Below are 16,779 nucleotides of genomic sequence, written 5' to 3'. Positions count from 1 at the left end.
TAAACTGCTGGCAAAAAAAAGAGTGAGAACACCCTAAAGTGAAAATGGCAAAATTGTGCCCAATTAGGCTACTTTCACACATCCGGTTTTTGCTCTGCGGCACAATACGGCGCTCTGCAGAAAAACAGCAACCGTTTTTTTTGCCGCCAGTTGCGGTTTTTTTTGCATAGACTTACATTAGTGCCGTATTGTGCCGCATAGGCTTGCGTTCGGTCCGGTTTTTGCCGCATGCGGCAGATTTAGCCGATGCCGCGGCCGGATGGAACGTTGCCTGGAACGTTTTTTGCTCCGGCAAAAAAAACGCATTGCGCCGCATCCGGCCGCTGCGGCGCATTTTTCAATGAATGCCTATGGACGCCGGATGCGGCGCGATGCGAAAAAAACGCATCCGGCCGCCGCATGCGGTTTCTTCCACTGCGCATGCTCAGTAGCATGCCGCAACCGGAAAAAAACGGACGGGCCGCATGTAAAAACTTATGCAAAGGATGCAGTTTTTTCGTAGCCGGATTGAGCCGCACTGCTCAAACCGGATGTGTGAAAGTGGCCTTAGCCATTTTGACTACCCAATGCCATGTGACCCATTAGTTTTTCAAAGTCTCATGTGTGAGTGGAGAGGTGTGTTAAATTTGGTATTATGGAAGGAGGAGACAATGGAAAGGATTAAACGCCTCGCTGTAGCAAAAGAAATGAGTCCATGGGTACAAATTGGTGATTAATTTTCTACGCATTTCGGAGAGTAACCTCTCATTCAAGAAAACAAAAATCACATGTGATGCGATGTGAATTTTCCTGAAGGCGAGGGTACCCTCTAAAAGGTATTACAACTACAAAATTATAATTTTGTTTCTCTCACTGAGAGCAATCAGGGTACTCTCTGAAATGCGTAGAAAATTAAACACCAACTTGTACCCTTGGACTACTTTGTTATGCGACAGGGCAGCGTTTGTCTATTGATTCCAATTCTACGTGGGGCTGCAACAGTCGTTTTGATGTGCATTAGTAGTTGTAACTCTCACAACCTATTCAAGGTGAGCCTTGACACTGTCTGATTCTATATCTCATCTCTCAGATAAAACCCTATTTTGCGTTTCTTTGCTGCAGTTCTCTTAATATTTCCACCTCCATGCTTGATAGTGGGAATGGTGTTCTTTGGGTCAAAGGCAGCATTTCTCTTACTCCAAACACGGCGAGATGAGTTGATGCAAAAGAGCTCAATTTTTGTCTCATCTGACCACAGCACCTTCTCCTAATCACTCTCAGAATCATCCAGGTGTTCATTAGCAAACCACAGACGGGCCTGCACATCTTGAGCAGTGCCACTTTGCAGGCAATGCAGGATTCTAATCCATTACGGCATAATGTGTTACCAATGGGTTTCTTCATGATAGTGGTCCCAGCTTCCTTGAGATCATTAACAAGTTCCACCTGTGTAGTTTTAGGCTGATCTCTCACCTTCCTCCTGGATACCCCAAGAGGTGAGATTTTGCATGGAGCCCCAGATCGATGTCGCTTGACACTCATTTTGTATTTCTTCCAATTTCTTACTATTGCACTAACAGTTGTCTTCCTCTCACTTAGCATCTTACTTATGGTTTTATAGCCTATTCCAGCCTTGTGCAAGTCTATGATCTTGTCCCTGACATTCTTAGGCCAGTTTCAGACATCCGTGTTTAATCAGGTACAAGTCACACACATGGTTATGGTAATACATGTGTAACATGTGACATCTGTGTTTGCATATGTGTGACAGGCACCGAAGAAAACACGGGTCTTTGAAAGTAAAAGATATTCTATATTTACCTGTATCCAGTGCTGCTTTCTTCGTCTCTGCTGCCTCCCGCTTCTGACCGCCGCTCATTATATTCATTGATTATTCACCGCACTAGGGAGCTGGAAGCCGGAGCATCGCGGGGACAGCACCGCTGAGGAAAGCATCGCAGGGACAGGTGACTATCCAGCAAGCAGTGTATGTGCAGTGACGTCCAGGAGGTCATTGGAGTACCCAATGAACTCTGATGACATCCTGATGATACCCCCGTGCTACAGCGGGTGTAAGGACAGTCACTTCACGGGTTCATCAGAGTTCATTGGAACTCTATTGAGTCTCTGATGCTGTCCCTGTGATGCTCCAGCTTTCAGGTTCTCACTACACACACACACACAGCACACACATGGATACACTGGGCACATACACACACATTGTATACATGCATGTATACACTGAACACAGACACACACATGTATTCACACACACACACACACACACACCTGGATACTCACCTGCCCTCGGCGGTGCTGTGCTCGGCACTGAAGTCCCCAGTGCTGCTCCGGCTTCCAGCTCCTCAGTGGAGTGACTAATCAATTAATATAATGAGCAGCGGTCAGAAGCGGGAGGCAGCAGAGCCGAACAATGCTGGATACAGTTAAATATAGAAAATCTTTTTATTTAAGAGACACGAGTTTTTTCCGGTGTATGTCACACTGATGTCCCACGGATCACATCAGTGTTTTATCCGTGTGACACCCGTGCTGCTGGAGAAAATACAGACATGTCTCCGTGTGTTCATGCAGGGCCACGATGGGTCACACAGTCCATGTGACAACAGGGCGGTGTGAGTAACTCCAGAGAATAATATGGGTACATGTGGCATCCGTGTTATAAACGGATGCCACACGTACCTGAAACACGGACGTCTGAAACCGGCCTTAGAAAGCTCTTTGGTCTTGCCCATGTTGTAGAAATTAGAATCTGACTGATTGAATGTGTGGACAGGCGTCTTTTATACAGGTGACAATTTAAGACAGCTGTCTGTAATGCAGTTAAAGAGTTGATTAGGAGCATCTAACTGGACTGTAGTAGCCAGAACTCTTAATGTTCGGTAGGGGATCAAATACTTATTTCTCTCTGCTAAATGCAAATAAATTTATACAATGTGATTTTCTGGATTTTATTTTTTATATTCTATCTCTTACTGTTAAAATTAACCTACCCTGTTCATGTCTTTGTCAGTAGGAAAACTTACAAAATCAGAAAGGGATCAAATACTTATTTCCCCTACTGTATCCAGAGGTTGTCTTTTTAAAACAGACACGCGAGTACGCTCAGCATTGCTGCAATGGTTAAAGAGGTCGGGGGGAGGGGGGGGGGTCAGCTTGTCAGTGCTCAAACCATACACTGCACACTGCATCACATCGGTATGCATGGCTGTCATCTTAGAAGGAAGCCTCTTATACACATGATGCACAAGGCGGCCTACAATTTGCTGAATACAATCAGAGTAAGGACATGGATTACTGGACCCTGTGATGTATTCTGATGAGACCAAGATAAACTTATTTGGTTCAGATGGTGTCAAACGTGGGTGGTGGCAACCAGGTGAAGAGTACAAAGACAAGTGTCTTACCTACAGTCAAGCATGGTGGTGGGAGTATCTAGTTTTTGGACTGCGTGAGTGCTGCCAGTTTTCGGGAGCTACAGTTCATTGAGAGAGCCATGAATGCCAACATGTACTGTGACATAATGAAGCAGCGTGATCCATTCCGTTTGGAAACTGGGCTGCAGGGCAGTATTCCAACATGATAACGACCTCAAACACACCTCCAAGACGACCACACCCTTGCTAAGGAAACTACTGGTTAGGCTGGCGAGAGCACCAGATGCGATATGCTAATGACCCCTGTCTCAGGCTCTGCTGCGAGCGTAAGCCGAGTGTCATGCGACTGTGACCCGATCTTGCAATTGGATCCCAGCTGTGAAGTTGAGGGTGCAGCCTGCGGGGGAGAGGGAGGGGTTAATCCCCCCATCTCTTCCATTGTTAGCCTGTGCGTATATCACACTGCACTGGGATAACATCCGAGTGCAGTCCGATGTTTCTCTCGCACCCATAGACTTGAATAGGTGTGAGTGATACGGCTGTTGCAGAAAATGTTGCGACTTTTCTCGCATCCAGAGTCTGACCAACTTTAAAGCTGACCAACTGCTCCCCCTCATTGACTAACATTGGTCAGAGTGCAATGCAAGATTTTCTCGCATTGCACTCGTCCATTTTTAATGCTTGAGTGAGCGTGCCCTTAAAGTGGTGAACTGGCCAAGCAGGTCTCCAGACCTAAATCCTATTGAGTATTTGTGGGGCATCGTCAAAACAGAAGGTGGAGAAGCACAAGGTCTCTAACATCCACCAGCTCCATGATGATGTCATGGAGGAGTGGAAGCGGTTTCCAGTGGCAAACTGTGAGGCTCTAATGAACTCCATGCCCAAGAGAGTTAAGGCTGTGATAGAAAAAAATGGTGGCCACACAAAAATGTTTGGGTACAATTCGGCCGTTTTCACTTAGGGCTCATTCAGACGACCGTTCCGTTTGTTCTGTTCCTGTTTTTCTGCGGACCTACTGAAAAGACCATCTTTTCAATGTCTTTTGTGTAGGATCGGATGCCACACAAAAAACACATCAGATTCCGTATGTCTGTTCCGTTATTATGGAACATGTTCCAATCTGTTCCGTAATTGCGGACCGTGACAGAATACAAGTCAATGGGTCCGCAAAATCCCCGGAAGCCGCATGGAAGCTCTTCCATGTGGCTTCTATCGGGTGCACCTGCAGTCTGTGTCCCACTCTCCCGCCAACCATGTGGCTGCTCGAACTGCTGTGTGTAAGCATCTGCTTGCACAGCAGTGTGTGAGCAGCCACAGGGATGACAAGCGCCACATCAGGAGGTTTGCTAAGTTCTTTACCTGCGTTAATGATCTCCGTTGCACTCCTGGCGTCAGCGCTTGTCATGGAGTTCCATTGCCTGCAGTGATATCACCTCAAGTCTCGCGGGAGCTTGTGATGTCACCGCTAGTCACAGTGTCAGGTCGCCGGTGAGACTTGCAGTGAGATCACGGTGGTCATTGAACTCAGTGACGAACGCTGACGTCACGAGTTCAGCGGACTTCATCATCGTAGGTAATGAGCTTCGCTAATCTAATGACATCGGCGATCGTCATGCCCTGCAGAGACCTGGCATGACCTAATGATGTTAGCTCAAGTCACTGCACTGTTCTCCTAGCCAATGGGAAACATTCTGTTCTTCATTGCCTGGGACAGTGAGTATGGATCGTCGTTTGATCCCCCTATTGGATTACGCCACACCCGGATTTGTATTTACTTTTCAATAAATTGGTGAAAGAGGGAATGTCTTGGGGAGTGTTTTTTCAAATAAATATTTGTTTATTGTTTATATATTATTTTTTTTTTTATTACTAACTGGGTTAGTGATGTCGGGTATCCGAAAACACCATGACATCATTAATACCAATGCTTGATGCCAGGTGACATTACACAGCTGGTATACACCCAATATATTAATCCTTTTGCCATCGCACCAGGGCAACGGGATGGGCTGAGGTAGAGCACTAGGATTGGCGCATCCAATGGATGCACCATTTCTTGGGTGCCTGTTGTCTGCTATTTTTTGGCCGGATAGGGTCCAATAACCGTAGACCTCCCTCTGTAGGTTTGGATTGATTTTTCCGTTAATATTTAAGACCTTCATTTATAAACTGCATACTGTGTTTAATTGTGTTATCTTTGTCTAATACAATGGAACCTCGGTTTAGGAGTAACATTGTGTGCGAGTATTTTGCTATACGAGCAAAGCTTGCTGTAAATTTGTAACTCAGTTTACGAGCAATCTTTGCTGTATGAGCAAATACTCACCGCACACACTTCCGGTTACGTACTTTCACCGCGCTCTGACTCGCTCTTGCAGTCCACACAAACACACACACAGGCACACACACACATATTATGCTCACCTTACCTTCCGTTCCCTCGCTAGCCTCCTGGGTCTTGTAGTCTGTAGGTATAATATGTGTATCGGGTAACCATCGCGACGATGGAGTTACTTCTGCTGTCAGCCGCTTCTCAAAGGCAGCGCGCTGATCAATCAGAGGCAAGCGGATCATGCCTTTGACGTCAGCACGCTGGCCAATCAGAAGCAAGCGGCTCCTGCGTATGACGTGGACGCTGACAGCGGAAGCTCCTGAATCGTCTGTATGGTTACCCGATACACATACTGCACCTGCGGACTACAAGAACCAGGAGGCCGGCGAGGAAACGGAGGGTAAGGTGAGCATAGTGTGTGTGTGTGTGTGTGTGTGTGTGTGTGTGCGTGTTTGTGTGTGTTTGAGTGTGTGTGGAATGGCACAATAGGGGACATTGCACAAATTGTGGAACGTATTGTCTGAGCTTCCATTATTTCCTATGGGATATTTTGCTTTGCTAGACGAGTAACTTGGTTTACAAGCACACTCCCAGAATGGATTGTTCTCGTAAACCAAGGTTCCACTGTATTTAAATTTGTTTGGTGAGCTGAAATATTTTAGTGTGTGACAAACATGTAAAAAAATAAGAAATAAGGAAGGTGCAAACACTTTTTCACACCACTGTATACGCACTACCAACCTGAGCCCCACTCAACGGTGTAACAAATTTCTCCAAACATATACAGTACATATGCACACACACTATATGTAAACAGTCTTTTATTCAAGCATAGCAAAATTGGACTCACCACTGTGCCCAAGAACTGAATGCTAATATTGCCAGCTGCATCACGACTAAGGCACTGAATGCAAAAAGAAAAACAAAATTGTTTAGGAATCATTTCACAATAAAAGTTCAGAAGACTATTACAATATATACTTTTGTCTTAATCTACAAAGCTTATGGCCTTTCAAACACATTGAAAGTAAAAGTATAAAAGCAAGTTATTCAGGCTGTGCAAAAAGCAGTAAGGGACATAGGTAATCACTGCATCAAATCATCGGGCATCATGCAGATTCATACACAGCACAAAAATCACATAAGAACACAATTCTGTACAAATCTATTGTATACATGTATTATATACCAATAACAACACGTATAACTTAATGTATCACTATGTGTAAAGCTAGAGTATTAATCTACAAATAAGAGAAACTGCACCATATTAGTATTAGTAGTAGTATTAGTAATTTTAAAAACAAACATCTGACTGCTGTAAAAAAGGACTTTTCACCAGTCTGGGCATGAACTAAGCAAAAAGGTTTTATTTTATTAATTTCTCCTCTCCATTGCAGAGATTTTTGCCTTTAAAGGGTAGGTTGTAATGTATTTTAAAGTGCAATGGGCATTAGCAGAGATTTTTAACAGGAGGCATGTTCTTCTTCCACTGTATGAGGTTGACCAATCAGAAGCAGGCACCAACATACAGTAGAAAAGAAGGGAATTTTGTTACTTACCGTAAATTCCTTTTCTTCTAGCTCTTATTGGGAGACCCAGACGATTGGGGTATAGCTACTGCCCTCCGGAGGCCACACAAAGCACTACACTAAAAAGTGCAAGGCCCCTCCCCTTCTGGCTATACCCCCCCGTGGTATCACGGGTTCTCCAGTTTTAGTGCCAAAGCAAGAAGGAGGAAGCCAATAACTGGTTTAAACAAATTAACTCCGAATACCGTCGGAGAACTGAAAAACCGTTCAACATGAACAACATGTGTACCCGCAAACAACCAAGAAATCCCGAAGGACAACAGGGCGGGTGCTGGGTCTCCCAATAAGAGCTAGAAGAAAAGGAATTTACGGTAAGTAACAAAATTCCCTTCTTCAGCGCTCTATTGGGAGACCCAGACGATTGGGACGTCCAAAAGCTGTCCCTGGGTGGGTAAAGAGATACCTCATGTTAGAGCTGCAAAACAGCCCTCCCCTACGGGGATGTCACTGCCGCCTGCAGGACTCTTCTACCTAAGCTGGCATCCGCCGAAGCATAGGTATGCACCTGATAATGCTTGGTGAAAGTGTGCAGACTCGACCAGGTAGCTGCCTGGCACACCTGTTGAGCCGAAGCCTGGTGTCGTAGCGCCCAGGACGCACCCACGGCTCTGGTTGAATGGGCTTTCAGCCCTGAAAGAACCGGAAGCCCTGCAGAACGGTAGGCTTCCAGAATTGGTTCTTTGATCCATCGAGCCAGGGTGGCTTTAGAAGCCTGCAACCTCTTGCGCGTACCAGCGACAAGGGCATCGGAACGGCGTATGGGCGCCGTGAGGGAAATGTAGATTCTGAGTGCTCTCACCAGATCTAGCAAACGTAAATCATTCTCATACCGGTGAACCGGATGAGTGCAAAAGGACGGTAAGGAGATATCCTGATGAAGATGAAACGAGGATACGACCTTAGGGAGAAACTCCGGAATGATCCGCAGCACTACCTTGTCCTGGTGAAACACCAGGAAGGGAGCCTTGGATGACAGAGCTGCCAGCTCAGACACTCGCCGAAGCGATGTGATCGCAACGAGAAACGCCACCTTCTGTGACAGGTGAGAAAAGGAAACTTCCTTCAGAGGCTCGAAAGGCGGCTTCTGGAGAGCAACTAGAACCCTGTTCAGATCCCATGGATCCAACGGCCGCTTGTACGGGGGTACGATATGACAAACCCCCTGCGGGAACGTGCGCACCTTAGAAAGACGTGCTAGACGCTTCTGAAAAAAAAACACGGATAGGGCTGAGACTTGCCCTTTGAGGGAGTCTAGCGACAAGCCCTTTTCTAACTCCTATTGTAGGAAGGAAAGAAAAATAGACAATGCAAATGGCCAGGGAGACACTCCCTGAGTAGAGCACCAGATTAAGAAAATCTTCCACGTTCTGTGGTAGATCTTAGCAGACGTGGGCTTCCTAGCCTGTCTCATGGTGGCAACGACCCCTTGGGATAATCCTGAAGACGCTAGGATCCAGGACACAAAAGCCACACAGTCAGGTTCAGGGCCGCAGAATTCCGATGGAGAAAACGGCCCTTGAGACAGTAAGTCTGGTCGGTCTGGTAGTGACCCCGGTCGGCCGACCGTGAGATGCCACAGATCCGGGTACCACGATCTCCTCGGCCAGTCTGGTGCGACGAGTATGACGCGGCTGCAATCGGATCTGATTTTTGCGCAGTACTCTGGGCAAGAGTGCCGGAGGTGGAAACACATCCGGAACTGCGACCAATCTTGCACTAAGGCGTCTGCCGCCAGAGCTCTGTGATCGCGCGATCGTGCCATAAATGCCGGGACCTTGTTGGTGTGCCGAGACGCCATTAGGTCGACGTCCGGCACCCCCCAGCGGCAACAGATTTCCTGAAACACGTCCGGGTGAAGGGACCATTCCCCCGCGTCCATGCCCTGGCGACTGAGGAAGTCTGCTTCCCAGTTTTCTACGCCCGGGATGTGAACTGCGGATATGGTGGATGCTGTGTCCTCCACCCACATGAGGATTCGCCGGACTTCCTGGAAGGCTGCTGACTGCGTGTCCCTCCTTGGTGGTTGATGTATGCCACCGCTGTGGAGATGTCCGACTGGATTCGGATCTGCTCTCTTTCTAGCCACTTCTGGAAAGCTAATAGGGTAAGATACCCTGCCCCGATTTCCAGCACATCGATCTGAAGGGTGGACTCCTGCTGAGTCCACGTCCCCTGAGCCATGTGGCGGAGACAAACTGCTCCCCACCCTGACAGACTCGTATCTGTCGTGACCACTGCCCAGGATGGGGGCTATGACAATGAGGTGGGAATAAGCCACTATTGCAGAGAGTCCTCGGCCGTCAGGGAAAGGGAGACTTCCCGTCCAGGGAGGTTGACTGCCCATCCCATTGGCGGAGAATGTCCCATTGCCGTTGGCGCAGATGAAACTGCGCAAAGAGAACTGCCTCGATGGCTGCCACCATCTTCCTTAGGAAGTGCATGAGGCGCCTTAAGGGGTGCGACTGGCCTTGAAGGAGAGACTGCACCTCTGTCTGCAGTGAACGCTGCTGGTTCAGCGGAAGCTTCACTATGGCTGATAGAGTATGAAACTCCATGCCGAGATACGTTAGTGATTGAGTCGGAGATAGATTTGACCTTGCCAAATTGATGATCCACCCGAAAGTCTGGAGAGTCTCCAGCGTAACATTCAGGCTGCGTTGGCATGCCTCGAGGGAGGGTGCTTTGACGAGTAGATCGTCCAAGTACGGGATCACCGGGTGTCCCTGAGAGTGCAAGACTGCTACCACTGCTGCCATGACCTTGGTGAACACCCGTGGGGCTGTCGCCAGACTGAATGGCAGAGCTACGAACAGAAGATGTTCGTCTCCTATCACAAAACGTAGAAAACGTTGGTGCTCCGTAGCAATTGGCACGTGGAGATAGGCATCTGTGATGTCTGTTGAGGCAAGGAAGTCTCCTCGAGACATTGAGGCAATGACGGATCGGAGAGATCCCATCCGGAACCGCCTGGCGTTCGCATGCTCGTTGAGCAGTTTCAGAACCAGAACAGGACGGAAGGAACCGTCCATTTTTGGAGCCACAAAGAGATTGGAGTACAAACCCTCGCCCTCGTTCCTGAGGGGGGACAGGGATCACCACTCCTTCTGCTCTTAGAGCGTCCACCGCCTGCAGCAGGGCATCTGCTCGGTGGAGAGGTGGGGCCGTTCTGAAGAATGGAGTCGGAGGACGAGAACAGAACACTGTCCTGTGCACATGAGCACAATGTCCGTCACCCACCGGTCTGTGACCTGTGGCAGCTAAATGTCGCCAAAGGCGGGGGAGTCTGCCATCAACCGCGGATGCGGAGAGAGAGAGAGAGAGCTGAGAGTCCTGAGGAGACCGCCTTAGTAGCGGTTCCTCCGACTGCCTTCCTTGGGCGAGATTGAGCCCGGCCGGAATCTGAGCCCGTCTGAGGTTTTGTAGCCCTTTTGCACGAGGACAATTGGGACCTGCCGGAGCTTGGGAAGGACCGAAACCTCGACTGTACTTTTAGGACAGTATTAACAGGGTAAGTCGCAGTGCAGACATTGCGGGGTTACGGACGCCTCTGCGGTACAGATGTCCCTGCTCAAGGTCAGCTGCGCAAGAACAGCTGAAAAGGTTAGGTTGCCAATACGGCTGTGGATGCCGGAGCAACCGACACGCCGATAGCCTCCTAGACAGATTTCAACCAGAGTCCATCTGTCTGTGAATGGCATCTTTAAGTGAAGCCCCATCTCCAGTGCAACTATGGCTCTATATGCAAGCCTGGAGATTGGAGAATCCACCTTTGGACCCTGGGTCCAGCGCTGACCACGTCAGGGGAAAAAGGGATAACGTGTATCCTAAAAACGTTTGGAGAAGATGCTTATCTGGTAAGCGTGGTGTTCCTGGACTGCTTCTCTGAAGTCAGCGTGGCCAGAAAAATACTCAATATTTGCGTGAGATACTGAAAAGGAACTTCTCCTGTTCGTCTCCTATCTCCACTGGGGGAGCTGAGGGAGAAAGATCCAACCTTCCATTGATGGACGGTATAGGATCATTCCGTATGGCGTTACCACCCGGTGTCAAAGCCCTGAAGAGCTGCCTTTTGGTCAAGTAGATTGCCCATGGGTGCAAGTCTCTATATTATGACTACTCCGTCCCTGTCCATGGACAGGGTTGACAGGAGGTTTCTTTCGCCACAACTAGTAGAGCCCCGGCAGACGAAGTGCTAGAGACCCCGGCAGACGACGTGCTACAGGGGAGCATGCACACAATGGGACGGTGTCATGAACAGCATCCCATGTAGTAAAAACAGCACTGAAATCTGTGTTGATTTTTTGCCGCTGCCGACTAGCTATCTAGAAGTATATAGCCAAGATTGGTGACCGTACATTGCAATGTATAGCATACAGGCATAAAGTACAAAAGACCACTGCAGCACAAGCAATACAAGCAGCATAGAAGCCTGTGCCCTGGCACCCCTGCTCTTCTGCTGCTGTATACTAGTCATCTAGGGGAATATAGCCCAGAAGAGTGACCCTACAGTGCAATGTATAGCATACAAGCACAAGTACAAATGAACACTGCAGCACATGCAATACAAGCAGCATAGAAGCCTGTGCCCTGGCACCTCTGCTCTTCTGCTGCTGTAGACTAGTCATCTAGGGGAATATAGCCCAGAAGAGTGACCATACGGTGCAATGTATAGCATACAAGCACAAGTACAAATGCACACTGCAGCCCATGCAATACAAGCAGCATAGAAAAAAACCTGTGCCCCAGCACCCTTGGTTTTCTGCTGCTGTAGTCTAGCCATTCCAGGAGAATATAGCTAAGACTAGCGACTGTACAGTGCAATGTATAGCATATCAGCATAAACACAAATGAACACCTCAGTCGTGCAAAACAAGCAGCCTAGAAAGCCTGTGCCTTAGCACACCTGCTTTCCTGCTGCTGATGTGTCGCTCCCGAAGCGGGCATATAGCGACCTATGCAGTTAAAAACAACACATGTACACACTGCAGTTATATCGTGGTCAGCACTCTGTGTGCCTCTTACCGCCCGCCTATAAGCGGGTGTATGATCGCCACCGTCCTGCCTTGGTGCCGAAAGTCCGAGCTCGGTGCAGTAATGGCTGCCGGCTTCTTCCCCAGCTCGTGTGAGGAGGGGCGGGCCGTGGGCGTGCCCCCAAGGCAGAGCGGGAATCCGGCGTCCGACAGTGTGCAGTGAGAGGGCTGGAGCATGTAAAAAGGCTCCAGCCCTCGGCGCTGCTGATTGCTCAGCGTCTGTCCCCTTCCCTGAGTGACAGGGAGGGGGCGGGAACGAAGCGGCACTAGGCCGCAGAAGCCGGGGACTGGAGTTATAAGCGCCGCCGCCGTAAAAGCGCGGTCGGCGCCCAGTCCCCGGCGAACTACAAGTCCCAGCCGCGCCGCCGCTCCCGGAGCGTCCGGCGCGGTAGTTCCCAAAACACAAAGTCACTCAGCAAAGCTGCAGTGACTGTAACCCTTTACTGTCCCCGGCGCACTAGCACACCCAGCAAGTCTGGAGTGTGCTGTGCCTGTGTGTACGGGGACACAGAGTACCTGTAATGGTGCAGGGCCTTGTCCCTGAACGGTACTCCAGCTCCGTATCCAGCAGGTTCAAATGGGTCTGTGGATGGAGCCCGGCGTCAGAGTTTTGAGGCCGGCAGGATCCCACTTCCTCAGAGCCCCCCAGGGGGATGTGGAAGGAAAGCAGCATGTGGGCTCCAGCCTCCGTACCAGCAATAGGTACCTCAACCTTACAACACCATCCACGGGTGAGAAGGGAGCATGCTGGGGGCCCTATATGGGCCCTCTTTTCTTCCATCCGAAATAGTCAGCAGCTACTGCTGACTAAAATCTGTGGAGCTATGCATGGATGTCTGACCTCCTTCGCACAAAGCTTGAAAACTGGAGAACCCGTGATACCACGGGGGGGTATAGCCAGAAGGGGAGGGGCCTTGCACTTTTTAGTGTAGTGCTTTGTGTGGCCTCCGGAGGGCAGTAGCTATACCCCAATCGTCTGGGTCTCCCAATAGAGCGCTGAAGAAAGAACAAACCCCACAAAATAGCTTCCTCAGGTTCCTCAGTGAATTTCATGATATTACAGTCTACTTTCAGTACAAGGTCATGCATAATAAAAAGTTATTTGGTGTACAGCAGAGCTGAGAGTGATTACACACTTTTCAGATTTCAAATGCATAGAGTCAGCACAACAAAGCTAACCACTCTGTGAAAAAGAGCAGATAGAAGTTTGTAATGAGAAAAAACTCAGTTCTGCAATACTGTCCCCCTGGCCACATTAACTGCCATGAGATGAAAGATGTTCATAATCTGTGCACTATTCATGGCAATTTGTAATTAGTCTTGTCTATGAGACCCCCCCATAACTAATCTGTAAGTGAAAAGAAATAAATACAAACACCGAAAAAATTCTTTATTTGAAATAAACTACAAAAAAACCCTCTATCACCAATTTATTAGCCCCAAAACACCTCTGCAGGTCCAACGTAATCCACATGAGGTCCTACGACGATTCCAGATCTGCTTTATCTGTGTCACAGCGAGAGCCTTAGAACATGATTGCCCGCTGTGAGCTTCAGGCAGAGAATGAATGAGCTGCACGATGAGCGGTGATGTCACTCAGGTATGTTGCCGTCCCAGCTGGACGTTCCCATGGTCCCCACCGGTGATCGCAGGTAACCTGACCTCAGTAAAGTCAGTGACCTCACCCTGAGGTCTAGTTACCTGTGAACAGAGATTGAGGACCGTGGGAACCTCCAGCTGTGCCTGCAACTTTTAATTTATTTTTACTGTGTGATATACATACAGCAGCTGAGATTGGAGATGTCAGATACGCTGTCACTCAGGTTGGGGGCGCGTCTGACAGCAACCAATCAGAGATGCCGTTGGGCGGGGAAAGCTGTGCATATGCAATGAAGGTAAAAGAGTGTCCAGGAAGCAGTTACAGCGGCGCTGGTGTCTTGGTAAGTGCAGGCCACTTGCTCCTATCCCCCTATCCCTTGTGCTACCATTTTTAGTCACCGGATTCTGATCCCTATAGACTTATATGGGGACCAGCCAGATACCCGGGATCAATCCAGGGCCGGAACCAGTTACATTTTTTTGTTAACCCAGTTAGACCTGACAGTCTCGGTTATCTGCGAGTCCGCCCATCACTAATTATAGAGTTCCACATGATTCAAACATAATGGGACCCTGGGAAAACCCTCACTTCAGCTCCATAGCAACATCTATTGTATTCCACTTATTGCACAATTAATTTATTACTCTTAAACATCCCCATACATATTAGACTAAAATAGGCAAGATCTGCAGTTATCACTAGTTTCGGCTAAGAATCTGATGTATATGGGGACCCTGCCGCCTAGACTAATGTCAAGGGAGAGAAGGATCCAGTATTTCTCGTTTTGTACTGGTGATTCTTTTATTCCCTAAAAGATAAGCAGCTGTCAGAGACATCTGGCAAGAGCACATGACCACTAGGCACAGATACCTCATGGCACTGCTCACGTGATCTGCATACCACTCTCTGGCTATCATTGCATTAAAGACAAAAGTGGGACTCACTGCTATAGTCAGACCTCCATTTCAGTCTTGCTCTGCACTATGATAGCCTTTGAGAGTGGTGATGTAAGGTCTATGGAACACCTTTAGCTGGACATCTGACTAGTAGGTCAATGCCATGCAAACACCTTCAAGTGGTGCTTGGTGGCATAATGTATGGTAGCCAGCCTTTTCTACAAAGTGTGCAAAGGGCACTTTTTCAAACAAACAGACAATGCAGGGCCACTTTGGGCAGCCTGCATGGCCTAAATGTGCTACCATGGTCTGTAGAGGCGATCAAAACATTGTATCTATCTCAAAATGGTATCAATAAAAATGTCACCTCAGGGCTCAAAAAAGAAGTACTCACAAAGCCCCATACCCAGAAAAAGGAAAACGTTACAGGTCACAAAAAATGGCAAGAAAAGCAAAAAACAATTCACACAAATATCTGATTTTTTTTTCTGCTTTCCAGTGCCTCACATGATAAAATGAACGATGTCATTCAAACGTACAGTTTGTCCTGCAAAAAAAGCTCTCATATGGGGACGGAAAAATAAAATAGCTATGATTCTAGGAAGATGAGGAGGAAAAAACTAAAGCGCAAAAATGGAAAATCGCAAGGCTGTGAAGGGGTGAAACTGCTTACTCCAAAAACTACTTGGTAATAGGAAGGTGCATCCTTTTATTGACTTTTTTTTTGGGCTTCTTTTTTCTTTTGTAAGGAATTTAATCATGGAACGAAGCTGAAATCCCTTACTTTCTTTGTACAGTCATGGCCAAAAGTTTTGAGAATGCTACAAATATTAATTTTTACACAGTCTACTGCTTAAGTTTTTCTAATGGCAATTTGCATATACTCCAGAATATCATAAAGAGTGATCAGCTTAACAGCAATTACTTGCAAAGTCAATATTGGCTAAGAAAATGAACTTTAACCCCCAAAACACATTTCAAAATCATTGCATTCCTGCCTTAAAAGGAGCAGCTAACATTGTTTTAGTGATTGTTCCATTAACACAGGTGTGGGTGTTGATGAGGACAGGGCTGGCGATCAGTCAGTCATGATTAAGTAAGAATGACACCACTGGACACTTTAAAAGGAGGCTGGTGCTTGGTATCATTGTTTATTTTCAGTTAACCATGGTTATCTCTAAAGAAACACGTGCAGCCATCTTTGCTCTGCACAAAAATGGCCTAACAGGGAAGAGTATCGCAGCTACAAAGATTGCACCTCAGTCAACAAACTATCGCATCATCAAGAACTTCAAGGAGAGAGCTTCCATTGTTGCCAAAAAGGCTCCAGGGCGCCCAAGAAGGACCAGCAAACGCCAGGACCGTATCTTAAAACGGTTTCAGCTGCGGGATCGGACTACCAGCAGTGCTGAGCTAGCTCAGCAATGGCAGCAGGCTGGTGTGAGTGCTTCTGCACGCACTGTGAGGCGGAGACTGCTTGAGCAAGGCCTGGTTTCAAGGAGGGCAGCAAAGAAGCCACTTCTCTCTAGAAAAAACATCAGGGACCGACTGATATTCTGCAAAAGGTACAGGGAGTGGACTGCTGAGGACTGGGGTAAAATCATTTTCTCAGATGAATCCCCTTTTTAATTGTTTGGAACATCTGGAAAACAGCTTATTAGGAGAAGAAGAGGTGAGCGCTACCACCAGTCTTGTCTCATGCCAACTGTTAAGCATCCTGAAACGATTCATGTATGGGGTTGCTTCTCAGCCAAGGGAATCGGCTAACTCACAGTCTTGCCTAAAAACACAGCCATGAATAAAGAATGGTACCACAATGTCCTCCAAGAGCAACTTCTCCCAACTGTCCAAGAGCAGTTTGGCGCCCAACAATGCCTTTTCCAGCATGATGGAGCATCTTGCCATAAAGCAAAGGTGATCACTAATTGGCTCATGGAACAAAACATAGAGATTTT

At 47.8% G+C, this 16,779-nt stretch overlaps 1 protein-coding gene across 1 annotated transcript in view; it reads right to left on the bottom strand.

Moving 5' to 3' along the window:
- The window catches only part of PCCA (propionyl-CoA carboxylase subunit alpha), a 926,251-nt gene that overhangs the window by 157,607 nt on the left and 751,865 nt on the right, over positions 1 to 16,779 (bottom strand). Inside the window, exon 21 of the mRNA XM_075336705.1 lies at positions 6,557 to 6,610. Coding sequence (XP_075192820.1) covers positions 6,557 to 6,610 — 54 coding nt within the window. The remainder of the gene's footprint in view (positions 1 to 6,556; positions 6,611 to 16,779) is intronic.

The sequence above is a fragment of the Anomaloglossus baeobatrachus genome, chromosome 2 (assembly GCF_048569485.1).
Source record: "Anomaloglossus baeobatrachus isolate aAnoBae1 chromosome 2, aAnoBae1.hap1, whole genome shotgun sequence".
In the NCBI taxonomy this organism is placed as follows: Eukaryota; Metazoa; Chordata; class Amphibia; order Anura; family Aromobatidae; genus Anomaloglossus; species Anomaloglossus baeobatrachus.
The sequence above is the reverse complement of the archived record's forward strand: the minus strand, read 5'-3'. Positions and strand labels throughout refer to the sequence as shown.